At 35.9% G+C, this 19857-nt stretch overlaps 1 protein-coding gene across 9 annotated transcripts in view; it reads left to right on the top strand.

Annotated features, from left to right (window-relative positions):
• Positions 1-19857, top strand: part of LOC139981342 (solute carrier family 4 member 11-like) — a 196503-nt gene that overhangs the window by 103388 nt on the left and 73258 nt on the right. For all 9 annotated transcript variants that reach the window (XM_071993710.1, XM_071993683.1, XM_071993720.1 and 6 more), the window contains 2 exons: positions 12523-12563; positions 14747-14954. In XM_071993710.1, the coding sequence (XP_071849811.1) occupies positions 12523-12563; positions 14747-14954 (249 nt within the window). The remainder of the gene's footprint in view (positions 1-12522; positions 12564-14746; positions 14955-19857) is intronic.

Raw genomic sequence — 19857 nt, forward strand, 5'->3', positions numbered from 1 at the left:
AATATATAATGCAGGTAGTTGCAACCGAGCACAGGTAGCTTAAAAGTTAGTCTACAGTCACAATTAAAATTAACAGTGTTAAAGATCAATATGGATATATTTTGCAATGTGCAAGACCATGACTTGTCGGAGCAAAGTAATTTCTTACCCCTAAATGAAATCAATTTTAGCATGCTTTAACCATTGCTGCCGGATAATTCCTAAACATACAGCTCACTATTATTTTGACAATCGGTTAGGAATGTATGTATTTGTATGTATGTATGTATTTTTAGATCCTCCTGCAAGCAGGAACTCGCGAAGAAGCCTCATCGGCTTATCAAAGCCGCAAGCTGACCGAAGTCAGTCTCTTACATTCATATTTAACTTCCATGATTATGAATTGTCAATTGTCAACAACTCTGTAACTGGACGACATACATTAATCTTGGAGTGACTCGAACCGGGGACCTTATGATTGAAAGGCACCGGCGTTAACCACTGAGCTAACACTCCGCTAAAAAAGAAGGGAATAATGAGCTAGTCCATTGAAAACAGTGGGAAACTGTCTGACCGTCTGTGTGACATGTCTTTTTTCTCTCTCTTATATATATAAGAACCTTTTACAAAGAGTTATTGGAAAGAATTAAAATGCATTATTGCTCATGTTATGTTTTATGTAATTACTGCAGTGCCTCTTGCAGATGTGTAAACTTTATCCAATTTTATGAAAATCGGTCATATGATCTACTTGGAAGCAATTAGCTATATATAGATGTGTGTACATTAGGATGATTATTTCATCACAAGAACATAAAATCTCTGAAACTCATATTTTCACTTACATACATGTCATTTATCAAACTTTCTGATATCGATGCACAAATTAGTTAAGAATTGATTGAAAAGTATAGATATGATTAAAATAAGTGTTATCCAATGGAAGAAAAGAGAAAACTGTATGTTCCATAACAAAGTCATTATTATTACTATTGCTTTGTGCTTATTTCAATTACACAACAGCTGTGCATCTCCTATAAGCTTGCAGTTCAAGGAAATCATCCCTCCACGAAATTGTTTTCATTGGTGTTAAATGCTATTTATATCTTCAGGGGCATACCTTATAGACGCCTTTAAATGTTTATTTTAGGTTCTTGCTTTCCCTCCTTCTATCTAAAAGAGTCATTAGTGAGATTAATGTCTCTCCTTGTAAAACATTCCCTGGGATGGAAAGGTTCTGGAAGAAAATCACTATTTTGGCGCCAGTAATGTTAGGGGATGTGTTTTATCTGTTCTTTCTAGTCTTATGTCAACAAGTGCATAGATGGTTTCAATAAAACCCTTTAAGTTGTTATCGAGGTCTGTTTTCAAACAAAGACTCTTGTTGCTAGGGTCGCAGAGTATCTATACTGAGAAACTTGAACATCTGCTGTATAACTATTTGGATTTATTCTCTCTTTTTCTGTCTTTTTTTTGTTTTTTTGTGTCTTATGTATCGTGTTAGTTTAATTTATTAACCTTATTCCTTTCAGTTGTGCACTGTAAAATCACCTTGAGTTTATATTTCATGGGGTTGCCTTTAGCAGCTGGTTTAAAGATTGATGTTAGTGTCCCTGAATGTATTATTTCTAAGATAGGAATCGGTGCTTTCCGTAATGAATAAGCTTTCAGCAGTCTTGAAACAGTACATACAGATGATACAAGCTAGGACACTATTTTATTATATGTCTCCATATTCAGCAAATGATATCTTGCTGCTGTTATGTGATCATGCACAGATATCATTCAAAACACTATTATCTTCATTACCTGCTCAAAGAGTTGGAGAATTTACAGGAGTTAATATATAGTGGTATTGAAAGCATACCTTGTTAACATTGGGAAATGCCAATATCTAAATTGAGATTAGTAGGCAGTAATTGTGTTAAAGATTTATTTAGCATAGTTATAGTTTATGAATTGAATGCTTAAACAGTGAAAGAACACTTCTCCTTACTTAGCCACCTACCCTGACTATTTAATGAAACTCTTCTCAATGATAAGGGAATCACTTTTAAAAATATGAGGAGTATGTAAAATGCTTGGAAGGGACGTACTCAACCCCCACTTAAGAGCACAACCTATCATACATAGAGAAGGACTACGATTCAAACACCATCTGGGCAAGCATACTAAAAAATCAGATTTGCCCTCATCTCCCCCCCCCCCCTTCCATTCCATTGCTCTGGGCCCTCAATGTGATTGGATGAGTATGACCCACATACACACCTATTGCTTGCTTCAAGGAATAACTAATTATTTTGCTGAATTGTTATGAACGACAAGAAGGACCAGACAGTTAGGGCTTCTGTACAATTAACTCTTATCTAGGGTACCAGTTGGTACACTTACAGCACTAAATAATGGTTGAGGTGAATAATATCTGCATACAGTACATGCCTCAATGAAGCCATTTATTTACTCTTATTATTATGATAAAGTCACATGGGGAAAAATTTTACAATATTTCTATGACATTTATATCCTACACTTCAACTTCATCGCAGCCTACTTTCACTTGAGAAACCAAATTGAAAGAATATGAATTTTTTTTTTTTCGTTGATAAGATATCTCACCACTACACAGAACTATATGTCAGCTACAGATCCGAGTTCATTGTTTCTAGCCTGTAGGATCTAGACCTATTTTTAGATTATAATTGCTATCTTGTTAGCCGAAGCTGCACAGTCGTGTTTGGTAATAGCTCATTAGTTATATATATTTATAATTCCTCTTTCCTACCTGGAGTGAAGTTTTTGTGTAATAGTAATACTACAGTAATGTTAATTAAATGGTATATTTAAATAGGCTGGTGCTTAATTTTTTTTTATTTAGTCTAATTGCTGGAGGTGAATGTGAAAGTTGCACAGAACTAACCGTCCAGATTAGTAAAATCAAATATTAAAGATGACTGAAGTCTGGTTCATATTTGTGAGTTATAAGCAATAAGTTTTCCAGTTTGGTAATTCAGTTCATTAGATATTAATTTATTGTCATCTTGTCTTAACCTGGAGTGTAATTTTGGAGTGATGAAAATAAGTGATGTGATTGAAAAGGAATATAGTAGTATATATAAAGAGGACTGTCGATGGTCCAGGGTCAAGAGGACTCTCGATGGTCCAGGATAAAGAGGACTCTCGATGGTCCAGGATAAAGAGGACTCTCAATGGTCCAGGGTAAAGATGACTCTCAATGGTCCAGGGTAAAGAGGACTCTCGATGGTCCAGGGTAAAGAGGACTCTCGATGGTCCAGGATAAAGATGACTCTCAATGGTCCAGGGTAAAGAGGACTCTCGATGGTCCAGGGTAAAGAGGACTCCTGATTGTCCAAGATAAAGAGGACTCAATGGTCCAGGGTAAAGAGGACTCTCGATGGTCCATGGTAAAGAGGACTCTCGATGGTCCAGGGCAAAGAGGACTCTCAATGGTCCAGGGTAAAGAGGATTCCTGATGGTCCAGGATAAAGAGGACTCTCGATGGTCCAGGGTAAAGAGGACTCAATGGTCCAGGATAAAGAAGACTCTCAATGGTCCAAGGAAAAGATGACTCGATGGTCCAGGGTAAAGATGACTCTCAATGGTCCAGGGTAAAGAGGACTCAATGGTCTAGGGTAAAGAGGACTCTCAATGGTCTAGGGAAAAAGGACTCTCGATGGTCCAGGATAAAGAGGATTCTCAATGGTCCAGGATAAAGAGGACTCTTGATGGTCCAGGGTAAAGAGGACTCTCAATGGTCTAGGGTAAAGAGGACTCTCGATGGTCCAGGGTAAAGAGGACTCGATGGTCCAGGATAAAGAGGATTCTCAATGGTCCAGGATAAAGAGGATTCTCAATGGTCCAGGATAAAGAGGACTCTCGATGGTCCAGGGTAAAGAGGACTCTCGATGGTCCAGGATAAAGAGGACTCTCGATGGTCCAGGATAAAGAGGACTCTCGATGGTCCAGGATAAAGAGGACTTGATGGTCCAGGATAAAGAGGACTCAATGGTCCAGGGTAAAGAGGACTCTTGATTCAGGATTCCAGTCAGTCCAAGTCTGGGCTCAAATACTCCAGCTCTGCCAGAGACTGTCACCTCCAGAGCTTTAGATTGAAGCTTTGGACAAGTAGAATTATCTCAAGTAAATTTACCCATCAGATTTTTAATGTTGGTGTTAAAATTAGAGCACAATACTGATGAACTATAATTGTCTACATGAAGCATTCATAATGTCTAAGGTTAATGCAGAACATTACAAACATTGGATGAAAGTATTTTTGGAAAACTAGTTTAACATTAGATTTATTCAGCTCAGAGTAGGGGGTATAATTATTGCATGGCTTGGAAAGCAACACAATCTTGTTATAACTGTGAGGGATGTTTAGGTTTCTTCATGCGTTCTTACACCAAGGAATGACGTGAGTCTAACTACACAATTTGGTCAGAGGTGCAAATACCAAAATTTACTGGAATGTCTCGTGCGTCATTTGTAACAGCAATCAAAATACAGTCAAGAGAATACCCTTACAAACTGTTTTAATAAAGGCTAGGAAAAGGGATTAAATTCTGTTGCCCAATTTGTAGGTGCTCATACAATGATATTGACCTATATAATTATTGTAGAATATATATAGTTATAATTTTTTTATGTTGCCAATTGGTAGTGCATGGTAATGTCTTTTTATTCACATATGTACTCTGGTGTATTCAAGTGCAGCTTGGCAGTAAATTTTACCCTGTAAACACATCCAGCTATGAAGAAATACATCCCTTTCAAACTCCTCCCCTACTCATGGGCTCACCCCTTCCCACCCCCTTCCCTTTCCCTACATTTTCATTAAATAACAGTTTTTGTTTCTTTTTAATGTGAGAAAGCTACATGTTTCCTTAATAATGATTCATGAACTATTTGCTTATAAACCAAATGAAAGTTGCCTTGAATTGGCAATTAATTATATCAAAATATATAAATATAAATAATTAATATTAATATACAAAAGAAACATCATGCCGTATGAAATTATCAGTAACCTTGCAGGCACAGTCCATGGGGATCCATAATTATTTAGTCACGCTCCAAGAAATCAAGTCATTTGACAGTCATTAGTTTTTTGTGAACGGTATTCAACACATACAAGCTGTTCCAAATTCATAATGTCTTAGTAACCTATTTAAGCACATTTTTTTGCTGAAGTTTTCTGTTTAACATTTCAGTGATTTTTTCAGATTCAAACTTGATTGAGTGAGCTTCGTACAGCTTTGCAGAATAATAATACTTCAAAATTACTGTGTTTTAAAGTTGATTAGACATTAATGGATGGGTAAATGACAATTTGAAAGGAATGTTAGCGAACAGTTTGAATGTGCAGTTGCTTGTTGTTATCCACACATTTGAATGTTAAATAGAGTTATATCATGTTAGCCTGCTGCATGAAACACACTTAATAGGTAACCGAGCAATGGCGGGACATATACTCTTCTACTTTCAACTCCCTGTTCCATTTTTTATTGAAGCATCTAGCAGCCTTTAAAATATCTCTCGGTTTTTTAGACAGTGGAAGGGTTATTGAGTTTTTTCTTCAAATTTCATTAGAAAAGAATTCGTAGCTAAAAATATTTCCTTGCCAGAGGCGTCTCAGCTGAGAAAGCTATGGCGTCTGCTGATGGTGCAAGAGGATGACGTTGACAAGTCTGTAGGGAAACTGAAAATGTTGGGCAGAGCACTTTGTAAGTTCAAAATTAATCCCTTCATGGACGGAAAAAAAATACAGAACTGTAGAAAGATGGAGTAGAAGATAAATCAGCTGGCAAAGGAAATCATGAATCCTTCGCTGAGATGACGAGGAATAAATCTATTCTGAAGCGGTACCAAATAGCCTACCCTTACTAAGCAGGCTAACGATGGATTTGTTTAGAGACAGATCATTTTCATAGAGCATGCTAGACTTTCTTGAAAAGCCTTTACTTAATAACCGACCAATTTTGAAATTCCATCAAAATGTTCTGGGTTGGTAATTTTTCTTTGTATGTTAATGTTAATTGCTACATCCAAGTTAAACCTATAACTTTTGTCTAAAATAACCACAAAATGCTAAAATTTCTAAGAACAGTTACTTTTCTGGATTGACATATAAATTGTACAAACTGCTTCATATTGTGAAGTCTGAATACTTATATGTTTCTACAATGAGTATAGAAAGCACTATTAGTTTGACTATAGATGTCCATATTTTCTGGCCTACTTTGCAGCTGCACATTGCTTAAATAGTATAAAAAGGCAGTATACTGATCAATTTACTTGACTTGAGACAGATTGTTAATAAATATGTAATATTCCTTAAAATAGTGTAGAGAGCATGCAGTGATATACGTTGTATACATGTACAACTGGTATGAATAATATATGTTAAAATATCACATTGATGTCTATCTGATTGTTCTACAGTAATACCCACGCAATAGTACAGTATTAACTTTAGGCTATGATATAGTCAATCTTATTGCCAAATGTAGTGCAAAAGCAAATTGTTCAAATTGCTGTACAAAGTGCAAGGACTTGGCAATTATCATATACAGGAACAATGATTGACAAATCCTAGAGCCTCTGGAACTGCTACACAGCATTTGAACACTCAAGTATATCCTGATAGTATACAATAATAAGCATAATCGTCACACTTGAAATCACAATGCATTCACTTCCCATACTGTCTGTGCCTCCCCTCCCCTTTTCCTATCCTCTCTCCTGTCCTTCCCTTTCCCTTCCCTCTCTCTTTCCCTTCTCCTCCCTTGCGAGTCCTTTTTCTTCTTTTTATCTTAAAGTAGATACACACTGATGCGTTCAACTGATTGCATATTGTCCAGTTTTAATTCTTATAAGTGTTGCAGGACAGGAAGCACACTATACACACTAAAAACCCCAAAAAGAGGCTAAAAAAAAGAAGGGATCCTGTCAGTGCATAAATCTGCATGATGGAACTCTTTGGGGTATTTTGAAATATTTGAGATATATTCTTGTCATCAATCATAGAACTAATTTAAATTTGTAAACCTTCACCAGAAGGGACCTGCTCCTTAGGCAGTACTTATCAATCATGTAGCCTTTGTGTTACATATTTAAAAGTTACCTTTGTAAATGTACTTGTTCTGTTGAACTTGAAAGTTGTGAAGTGAATGTTTCCATGCATATCGGTTTAAGGCATTTGTGGGTTCAGCATCTTTTACATAAAATAATCATCTTTTATAAATTTGCCTCAACTATGAGTTAATTTAATTTAGTTTATTTCAGTAAAATATGATATGTGCAATTACATCCATTTCATGTGGATATCGTGAACTTTTAATGTGGGTGTAAAGAAAATGAAGTGCCATGACTCACCCTGTGAGCTGTGCACCAAAAGATTTAGTTTCGAATTAACTATACTTATCTTGATTAATATGAAACTTGCATGTAATTTGCATTAATATACAGTTCACTATGATAAAAATGATAAATTTGTCCACATATATAAATCAAGCTTAAATGTTGAGATGTTTTAAGTAAATTACAAACTCATTCAAAGTTTGCATTGTTGGTTATTAATTCTCACTTGATCATGCTTTTGATAAAACAAATTATTATAAGCTGGTGAAAAGAACTTACGCATCAAATGGATTTTTAATTTTGTATGAACTCTGGTTTGCACCAAAGAGTATAATATAAAAGTAAGTTTTATGTATCTGTACACTGAATATTAGTTCCCACACCATATACCATTTACCCTGCCCTACAGTGCATGGGAATGCTAACCTTCCAACAGCCACATCACCACAGGCAGTCAATATCCTTACTCTTGCATCAGGAATCGACGTTTCGATGAAAGTGCTCCTCACCTATGGGCCTGAAATAATGAAAACCGCACACAATCAGAGAAGAGACTGAGCGTTAACTTGTTTCTTCTTCACAGTAAAGCCAACGTCTGTTTGGTAAATTGTAACTCAATATTCGTACAGCAGAAATCAATTGAGTGGACACTGGGGCATAGGAAAGTGGATTTTAGTGTCCAGAATCGTCAACAGAAGGACAATGTTATGAAAACATTGCTCTCCATAATGGCCTGCTGGGGATGGCGTGTAAATCAACGGATTTGGTAGCACGCAAGAAACAGGGCGAGTGTTTGTGGTAGAAGAAAGCAGTGAGAGTCCATCCTATAAACATCTTCACACATCGCTCTCAACAGGCGACACTTGATATCCCTTAGTTAATGCATGTAGCTCATCAGCAATCTAAAATTGCCTTAGAGGAAACCAACATTGCAAATGAAAAATGCATATATTCTTCTAAATACACTGGAGTTTATGAGAAGAGTAAGGTTTGGATTATAAGCAAAAAATTGGCTGTGGCTATATTTAAGTGGTTAGTTGGTTGGAAAGATGGTGGGCAGAATTTTGTTTTTGAAAATGTTAATTTCTTTTCTGAATAGTGTAAACATTTAAAGGTACTTGTCTTGTCTTATATTGTTCTTGGATAATATTAATGGATTACAGTGGCTGATATGCCTTTTTTTTAAAATAATTTTGAGACAATTTTTTACTTTGGTTAGAACCGTGTAGAAGTTACTGTTGCAAACTTTATCATAAATACCAAACAGAATCGCATGTGTGTGGAAGTTCACAAAACTTTCAGGATCTTGCCCACATCAAAGAAATAACTGAACAATAGCTGTAATGACTATAAAAAAAGAGAACTTTATCATGGAATACATAGCATTCTGTTTCAGTGACCTTTAATCATGTAGAAAATTTCTGTTGAGCATCCTTTGAAGGGAAAATAATTACCTAAATATTGAGAGGGAGCAGTTCACCCCAACCCCCCCCCCCCCATCTCCCCCTATTCCCTTCATCCTAGCTCTTGTCTCCTTTGCATACATGAGGTAAACAATGTTATATGCATTTAATTAATAATGTCTGAATTTACCAAGCTTGACGTTCTGCAAAATCCTAATGTATGGTAATGACAGTACAGTATCTGTCTCAAATTTCATTGATAAGTCGGTGTTTGACTAATCTACAATTCTTTTTAAAGAAAAAAACATGAACATCACTAATTGTGTCACTCTTTAAGGAACACTTTAATTTAATGGTAAATGAAATTGAAGTGTTGTAGGCAGCGTTGCATACACACGTTACATGTACGGCCAGTTCATTCGGGTGGGAACTTTTCCGTTCGTAGATTGAGTTGACAGGATCTGCATAATATTAGCCTGTCAGCTGGAGGAGATCCGAGACTCATAAAATGTGATCAAAATAATCACAGCGTTGAAAATCAATACTGTTGTGCCATCGTCCCTGGTTCCTTTATGTATGCAACATAGTCGTTTACAGCCAGATACTCACCTTTCATAAAGGTTGGTATTTGGCATGTAGAGAATGGTGGTGTGAACACTTATAAGACTCCCTGGTGGGAGAAGATTTCAGGTATGCTCTGTAACAGAGTCACAAAAAAGGGTGGCAGTTTTATTTTAAGAAATACCACACCAGAGGTAAATTAAGAAGCCAGACCAGTTGTGTTGTATAATTTTCACTTATTATCACTTACTTTATCTGGAATATTTCTACCATGTATAAATCAAAGTACATAGTTTTGTAGGAGTTGCAGATTTCCATCAGTATATTCTGCTGCTGCATACCATAGTTGTCATTGTTTAAAGGTCATCAGTCTCTGGCCAAATTTTTTAATCATGATGTTAAATGTTTTCTTAAAAGTTGTGGAAAGTACTTTTCTGGGGGTTTTGTATCTCCAAGTAAAATTCTGGTTTAAGTTCCAAGGAGCAAAAATGACCATTATTCGATTTTATAGCATATTTGGAGCCAATATTGATGTAAAATGCTATACTGACATAAATATAGTATATTGTGGGATGAATATAACATTAAAAACATACTATGTTGGCAGTTATGAATTTGAAAAGGAGGAGTGCTGGGGGAGGGGAGGGGGAAGAGGGTTTGGTGGTACATGAGTAATTGTGAAATTGCTTCATTTTCAGTAACCACCATGTGTCTATTCATTTTTAAGACAACATTACTTAAAGCTTTAATTGTTTGAAACTAATGTGCAGGAACCATCCAATACAGATGGGCATGTTTTACATGTAACTCAAGTATATACTATGCAGTTTGCGAATAACATCTACGTTATTGTAAGCATAGAGTACATGCATTTGATTTACTCATACAATTATTTTGGCAGTTTATTTCGTACACAGTTATGCTTCCCTTGGTTATCCTGTAGATTGATCTCACCGAAATGATACTAAAAATAAATTGCTTTGAATTGGTGATATCATGTATCCTACATGTATATATACAACTAGTCACCTCATTAGACCCCGATGCAGTTTAAATTCTGTTCCAGTCGTGGTATGGATTTCATTCTTTATCTCACGTTTGGTGTTTTTGTTGTACCGGTGTGATAATTCTCGCCTAGAACAGGGTCAGTCACAGCAGCCTAGTTCACAAGATTAGTAACCTCCTCCGGTTTTACATCTATTTTGGAGGTAACTTGAATCTCGACCTGGTAATTATTTCCAGCTCCCTGGAGATATCATTTATAACTTTCTACCATGTTCAGCTTGATTTAGTCTTTCCTTTCTCAGAAGGTTGAGGATAGACCATTGTGCTAAATTTAAGCTGGAAAAAAAAAAAAAAAGAGCAAAAAATAAAATCCACTAGCATCTAGATTTTGGCCCTTAGAATTTACAAAAAGATAATGAAACAATATTTTGCAGCAGTTTGTATTTTGTACTGATAGGAACATTTCATTTTCACAGAAGACATGATATGACATATTTCAGCTAAAATTAACCTTCCAAAAAGAATCTTAGTCATGTTATATAAACATGGTTGTGTACATCATATATAGATGATCTTTATTATTAAATTTGAGATAGTTGAGATAGTTTGGGTGTGGTGGGGATGGAGGTGGAGGGGCACAGAAAAGAAGAGAATGCCTATTTGGTGAGGTTATAGTTGCTTACTAATTTACATGTGTATATATGCACAGTCAACTCATAAGTGACAAATTTCTGGTACCTCTCGCAAACATTACTATCATATTTGTGTCCCCGGAAATGTAAAAATAACTTAGAAGAACAGTGCTTGTTCAATTCAGATACTTTTTCTAAGCATTTCACACTTTATCGTTTTTATGTTGTTTTTTATGCAAATCATATGTTAACACGTACATCAGCAATACCCGTGGCCTACCCAACGAATGATGGCTCACTCCTCCTTGTGCCACCATCATGACATCAGTTGTTCTGGTTGATCAGCTCCCTGCTGCACAAAACGGACTATCTTCATCTCCCCTCTATACAGTCTCAAGGAAATAATCATGTCTGTGTCATATAATATAGAGCTGAGTAAACACTGTCGGTAACCTTAGATGACTGGTAAAGTGTAACCGATCCTCCAACCATCCATTTCAAAAATGGAAAACCTATTTTGCGGCTAGCTTTTTTTTTCTTCCCCCTATAGTATGAAATACCAATTAGCACATTCCAGTGGTTTTCAGTGAACCATATCAGTGGTAAATAGAATAAGTAAAGGACCAAGATGACAGATGATAGAGTTATTCTCTATTGACCATGGGAATAAAATATATTTAAATCCTGTGTGACAGCTGCTGCCAGCTAGGCTGAGTAAATGAGTGAAGGGGGGATTCATCGGGGGGGGGGTGGGGAATGGAGCTACTTATACTATAATCATCACCTTGAACTATGTAAATAAATGGTCGTTAAGACACTGACAAAACTTAGCATATATGCAAAAAATAGTTAAATAACTCAAATAAATAAAAAGACAAACTTGTGCAGAGTTATTAAACTTTAAATTGAAATTTCACAAATTTTGTCAAAATGTTCTGGGCAAAATATATCACAACATCCTGCCACAACATCATTACTCTGGTCTAATTGCCATTACTGTATGGTTAATAACTGTCATGCCACATAATACTGTTGATACTTGTACTAATACTATAAGTCTGCCTTGAACTATGTACAAATTTGATAGTCATTGAAAGACACTGCAAAGAAAAGTTAGCATATTTAAAAGAAAGACCATTTCTGAAACCCATATGCAATGTTATTTCAATCTTCAGGGATCACAAATAGGTCAAATCTTAGAATGGCACAATTAACATCCTGTATTAAAATTCAGGACCATTTTCTTTGAAATCATATTTGCTATTATTAAATGATTTATTGTCATCTCATGTCAATTATATTCAGGAAACAAGCACTCATTACTGTAAAATATGTCATAATTGCTTTATATCGATAATTTACCTAATCATGAATAATGTTCTGGACTATATGATTTGCTCAAACGTGGTAACGTGCAATATTTGTCACATCACAAGATGTGACCTATCTGAAATGTCTTGTTTTGACTCTCTAGCTATCTCTCCAAAAGAACTATGAAAATCTTTACATCAGGAAAGTAAATGTCAGATAAATTCAGCTTCTTTTTTTGTTTGTCTTCACAGATGATGAGGAAGAAGTCACTCTGATGTATTCGCAGCATGAGGTGAGTGAAATGTCACCAATCTTTTGACTAGCTGCCATGTCATTTCGTTGTGTGAAGTGTAAAAAAAAAAGGGGAGGGAGCTAGCTGCAGGGCACAGTGTATCAATACTGTACAAAACAGACGACCGTAATGTAAATTATGGTATCGTTAAAGATGGTATGTAAATAGACCGTAGAAATGAATGATCTCCCACAAAACATACAGAAACAATTTTTGCCTCCGGGTAATTTCCGTGTAAATACAACAAATATTGTGTTGCACAGATTTAATGTTTTATGTTATTGTTTTATTGACAAATCTTTGATTTTTTGCGAATATCGTGACATGAATAGTTGCCATCTTTGTACTGTGTATCTAGATGTGTTTGATATGATTCCAACGTCTTATAAATAATAATTATTTACTTCAATAATGTGTGACATGCTCCTTCATGTTAAAAAAATCCTGTATAAATAGTTTTGGCAGCATAGCTGATGAATGGGAAGGGGAAGGGGGGCTGAGGGGAGGTTGAGGGAGAGGGAGAGGAGGGGAAAGGTGACAACATTCTTCTGATATGTTGTAGACTGTTAAAACATTGCTATCAGTCTAGGTTGTATTTCCTTTTATCACTTTATGCTTGAGATATCTGAAACTCATCAATAAGAGTGGCTGAACTACTTAGTCTAACACACAGTCCCTTAGTCAGCCAGGTGGTACCTCAGATATATATATAAATTGTTATATTTACAATGTATACAAAAATTGTTGAAGGCAACTTGTGTTGCTTGTCTCCAAAGCTTAGGGTGTTGCTCTGTTATTCATATGAGTTAAACGAACATAAGAATTTATGAAACAATGGATTAACATTAACATTTTGGACTGTGTCATGAATTGGAACAATGTACTGGCTTAAAGGAACATTCCAGAGATTTAGCATGATTTGAAATTGGATATCTTGAAAACCAGAGTCATTACTAGCACTCCAATTGTCTTGGACTGTGACATATCAAGACTAGAGTAAGACTGACACATGGCAGCGGGTCGGGTCAATTAATACTTAGCATATATCTGTTCTTATCATTGCAGTGCTCACATTACTTATTACTGTATATCCTTCATTAGATGAAATATTCTTCTTAATCCTTTTCATTCTATTATAAATGGCATCGATATAATAAGAACTCACGCATTAGGATCATTTCAAAAGGTTAATGAGTTATTTGATTGAGTGTAAATGAGAGGCCCAGCAGGAGAATAAATTAATTTAACACACATATGACTGAATAATACAATAGATACAAGGATATTTCATTATTTTCTTACGAGAGACATGTTACCGATATTAATAAAAGATTTTCTTGGAACTGATTCGTGTAAAGAACAAGGTCAATTGAAAACAATGAATAGGTCTGAGGAAGTTTGGTTGTATTAAACAATGTCCACTCAAATTACTGAGATAAAAATAGAAAAGGCCATGTGATATGCATCTCTAATTGTTGAGTCTTGAAATGCTATATGTCAAATGTATAGAATAATAATTGGCTAAGCGGAAATATCTTGATAGCTAGTTTAATGGTAACCCTGGAAAAAATCAAACTGCCTTCTTTAAACTTTTGCAAAAGGTACTAATGATTCCCTAAATTGGTGGGATCCGTACCAGTTTAACTCAAGCTTTGTCTATGTCCATTTTATTAGTTTAAAATTGTATGAGGTCATTTAATCTTATTATTGAAAAGATACTCTGGCTGGAGTAGCAGTGGCTGATACCAGAATGGTGTGTTAGGAGGAAAGGGCTGATGGAGAGACAGGGGAGGAACTTGCTCAGACAACAAAATAAAAATAAAATAATAGATAAAATAAAACAGCAATTACCCTGTAATCAAATACTTATGCACACTAACTGATCACAACATTGACTTATAAACATGGATATATATGGCTAGGTTGGTTCAGATATTTTTTATTGTTGTGTGTATAAATTCCTTCCTTGTAGGTATGTGGAAAAAGGATGTGTGATGGGGGGGGGGGGGGGGGTGGAGGAAGGGTGAGAGAGGAGAAGAAAGAGTCGCCCTCAACCTCCATGTTCCATTGCCACTGTCTATAGGAAGAGTTGCATTTTGTGCTCAAGTCTGTTTTTCAATTTGAGTTCAGCAATATTTAACATGCAGAAGAACATGATTAGGATTGATCAAACCCTTCCACAGAGAATCCCTATGAAGGACTTCAGTGCTGAAATTCGAGCAACGCTAGATGTGGGCAACTTTGTGCAGCAGGCCACTCTACTGTTGGATGTCTCCATCGCTAGTCTTGAGGCCATTATCGATCTCATCTTAGCCAAGATGCTACATGACGATGAAACAGCATCAGATATCTCAAGAGAGGCAAAGTTAGCTCTCTTCACGCACGATTCAGGTAGGTCCCTTTTCAAGTTTCCAGGGTGGAAATAAATCCCAACATGAGTGGTTTAGTACAGACTGTTATAGTGCTTTCCTATAACAGACGTCATATGAAAACCAAAGGCAAAAAGCTAAAAACAAAGTTACTTTTTGGACAGAGAATGCGATTAATGTGGTTGTAATGACATAACTTGGAACCCTTTTTGTGCTATATCATGACTTTCATGGTCATAATTTTTCTATCTTTGCTGCTTGAGATGCTGTCACTTAAATCCCAAAGTATGACAGTATAGCATTGCTGCCCAATCCGCTTTTTGATTTGTATATATATACAGCATATTAGTATACAGCAGAGGATCAGTACCTCCCACCTAATACAACTTGATATGAGTGGGATTTTATGATACACCCAAGGCAAATGTTTCTAATATATTAATATTGAAGTTCAGGCTAATTCAAATTAGTTGGAGCCATGGGGGCCGGGGGAGGGGGGGTGGAGAAGAGGAGCAGAAGAGAGAGGAAGGGGTGGATGTTCATGCAGAGTATATACTGAGTATATATAAATATTGTGTATATGTGCAATATTTGAGGAAGTTGAAGTCCTCAAATCAATCAGTTGACAAAGAATAATCAATGGAAAAATCTTGTGTATCATGAACAAGTGGTTGTCCCAACTTCCACATAGACTATACCCATAAAAGTTGACCAAATGGCATAAATGAATAGAATTCACTCTAATTGATGATCACTTTGACTGGGTGGAGACCTACCTAGACGTTGCAAACATGAAGCTATAGACATGAGTTTATTTTTCGCCCCATACTTTAACTTGGTGAATGTTTCCTACAAGATTTTCCTGCAGTTTGATATTGCTTATTGGGACTTGATTGGATGATAAGTTCTTCACTGAGATAAGATGCTCTGGGGCAGGCAGTAAGTTTTGCAGTAGCTGACCATTTTTGTCTTTCTAGCATATATGTTTAGGTAGCTAGACAGATGACCTTCAATGGAATATTATTCTCCACCTAGGTGTTTATTGTTACAATATACTAACTATCTCCTTGAGCCTATATTGTAACTTCACAGATTTATATCATCGTCCTCTTTAAAATAGGTGTTACATTTGCTCACTGAATTTTGATTTGAACTCCAAAGAGCAATAGCTGGGTTACAGGGACTGAACAGAACTACAGATAAAAATAATAATAATAATAATACACAGTTCTTATAAAGCGCAAATACACACTTAAGTCTCAGTGCGCTGATTATTATTAACCCCTGGTCATTGGTAACTTGTCACACCCACACACCAAAGTGTGCACAATTCAATCAATCTCTCCTGGGGCACCACAGTGCACCACAACCATGTGTCCCCCTGGGGACTTCCCATAGGGTGCAGCCACATACCGGCGCACGCAACTATATTTACAAGTTACCTCGCAGGTCCCCATTTATACACCTGGGTGAAGAGAGGCAATGGAGATAAAGCGCCTTGCCCAAGGACACAACGCAATGATCTGGCCAGGCCTTGAACCTGTAATCCTTAGATCACAAGTCCACTGTCTTAACCACTTGACCACAACACCAGATATCTCTTACTTATGTGTGGATGTGGGGCGAAATTTTATGTCCATTTCTTATTTTTCAAAGAATTCTTGAACTTGTGCTGCATTTCTCATTATTTATAATACATTAATACAGAACATCACTGTCAAGTTGCCCTGACATAGATGTTAAGCGTTGTCAATGCTTTCCCTGTTTTGAATTGTAAACCCAAAGAGTCTTGTGACATGCTGTAATGCAAATAAGTTGTAAATAATCCCTCTCCCACAAATCATTTTGCTCTTTGCGTGGGGTTTTTCCTAGCGGGATAATTACAATGGGAAATCTTCCAGCTTTCTCCATGCGGAATTAGACTGATTGGAAAAGCTTAGTTTATGTGAAGATTATGGAGAGCCCTGCCGTCCCCCGTCAATCTAGCTTGCATTGTGGGACAGGTGATTATAAATGAACAAGGAAGATTTAAAGATGTTTTCACTAGTGTTTTGAAATGACATGCATGTATATAGCTTTAAGAAATATGTTTCATTTGAAAGGAATCTAGGTAAAGCTATAGTCATGTTTTAAATTGTGTCAATTAACGTACCCTGCATGGCCTCCGGTTCTGACACATACACACAAAGAGTGCAGGATCAGGAGTTATAGCTTTACTCAATACGTACAGTAGTATTAAAAGCTATGGACGAATCAAATTGCTTGTTGTTGATTGTTCATTTAAATATCTTAACATATACAGTTCCCTCGATAATAAAGTCTTCAAGTTAATTGATATGATGATTGAATAGAAAGTTTGCATATATATATATTTAAAGTTCTAACAGAGTTATAGTTGAAAAATAATCTTTGTCCAGATTGACAAAGTAACATAGTGTTTTGTGTGCTGATTTCAGTTAGTCATATGTTATGTTGTGCTTTGATTACATTAATATTATCTGTAATATATTATCATATACTCCTTACTTTTATTCAGTAACAAAATTGCACATTTTCTTGCTTGCATCCAAGTGTGGTTGATTTGATGGGTTCTTTTAAAGTGTCACTATTAGTTTCTTCATAGGGCCAGCCTTGGCCCCATTTGTTCTCATCCTTGGAAACATGCTTAAAATAGGAAACTGTCCAATCAAATAGGGCATTTTTCTTTTTTTTAACAAATTATCTTGCTATATAAATCAGTGATTTGGGTGCATTCAAAACTATACAATACATAATACAAATATACTGGGAAGCATTGAATAAACAACCTTGCGTAGCAGTGTGCATCTTTCAGATTGCATGTATCTCGACACAACCTGATCTACTTTAAAAAAGTATTTTATCTCACTGTACATGTTAATAAATAAACCATACCACAGTTTCAAAATCTGAAGTATCAAAATGAAAAGTGATGTCCAGCTGTTGACGGACTGCACTTTTTAAGCCAGTGCATATATGACACAATACTATTGAGGAAACGGAAACAGCAACCTAATTGTTACTGTGATCCATTTGACGGATATGTTCTCTGTTTGCGATCTGCCCTCTGGCTACTTTCACCGGCAGCCTTGATTGACAAATAAGATCATTAAGTTAAAAGCAGAGACACTTATTTATCCCAATTCTAAAGAAAAATTTCATCGACTGACGCGCGGTGGGAGTACTCTGCCGGTATTATTATACATCCATGAGAGACTTGATAACTCTCTGAAACAGAGCAGTGGTCAAGTAATCAATTACTTACACAGGTGACGGAATAGAGAGCAGAATATCGACAACTGTTGCATTAGGGACTTTGGGACATTGATTGCAGCTCCGTCCGGAGCATTTCCACATCGCACAAAATGTTAAAGAATGACAGCGTGTCTCCTGGATATGAGACATTTATGAGCACTTGAAACCCTCCAAAATTGGAGAATAGAGATGAGGCTGTAATAGGGACATGTAAAGAAAAAAAAAGAGAATATTATATATGCAGAATAGTAGCATGCATGCAGGTGAACGGTTTGAAGGAATGAATAGAATAGATTCCTGTGCTGTAGTTTCACACTTGTAACTATTGATGATTATGTAGAGTTACATCCATTAAACTCTACCTGACTTAACATGCATTTATAATGACTTATATAGACTAAACTATTCCATTCCCCTCCCGCTTTTCCTCCCACCCTCTCAAGAGAGACAAATACAGTTATACGCTTTACAACACATGAAATTAAAATCGCAAAGAAAATACTTGCTTACATATAAATTAAGTTTAAACTGCAGTAGAATATGGCACTGATGGAAAGTCACTTTATGGACCCTCTCTGTTTGAAAGAATATTATTTTTTTGTATTTGAAGTTTTGTGGATGAAATGTTGAGTCTATGAAACCACAAATCATTTGACATAATATCTGTAAACAAAAATGTTTGATTTGGAAAAGAAATAAGAGTGGAAATGTTGAGACATTGGATAGGTAATCTATAGGCAGACTGGATATTGATGACTTTATGACTAAGGATTAATTTTCTCTCTGGAAGAAATGTGACTTTTTTCTTCCTTTTTTTAAACTACCTTAATATTTTCATTTTGGTCTGCTAGTTGACAGACAATTTGTTACTTGCCTCAATCAAGCTCAGGAGTTGATAGATGCTTTTGAACCATCACGTTTTAATATCTTCATTGAAGTCGGCTCGAAGTTTCAATATAAAGAGAAGAAACCAAATATGAGCTCATGCGGCTGCTTGGATCTATGTGCGATTTGAGCACAAGATAAATTGATGCATCGAATGACAAGGAGGTGGTGGTGATTATGTAAAATATCAGTATATTTAAAGATCTCAGTTTGAATTTAAATCCTATATAGCTAGGTGGATATAAAGTTTTGTGACCGTCAGCCAACAAATATAATGTACAGAAAGTCTGTTGGGATAATAAACTTACCTGACCTGTAATATTGTAAAATTGCCATCTTTGCAGCCTATAGTCAGAGCTTTGAAGGCACTTTAGAATAAAGTCTGTTAATTTTAATTTAATTTTAATTTTAAAGTCTGTTAATAGGTTACTATTTAATTGATATAACCACACCTACTCATAATGGATCTCTCTTTTAGTGTATGTACTTACGAGGCAAATGATCCCTTTGTAAGAACAGAACAAAACATAATTTTGCTATTCTGTAAAGTTGTGATTAAATTTGCTGTTGTGTTAAAACCAAGTAATCCTCATTGGAATAGCATAAAGTTAAAGGGATATTCAGGTAGCTGACAATGTGACACTTATAGAAAAGAAAAAAATATTCCACACTGTCAGTTGAACAATCCGTTCCATATCTCATCCCTATTAACTCTGGATGTATGGTTGATTGAATGGAACTTATTTTGACTGACTAAACCCTAGCTG

This window comes from Apostichopus japonicus, chromosome 2 (genome assembly GCF_037975245.1).
Source record: "Apostichopus japonicus isolate 1M-3 chromosome 2, ASM3797524v1, whole genome shotgun sequence".
Lineage (NCBI taxonomy): Eukaryota > Metazoa > Echinodermata > Holothuroidea > Aspidochirotida > Stichopodidae > Apostichopus > Apostichopus japonicus.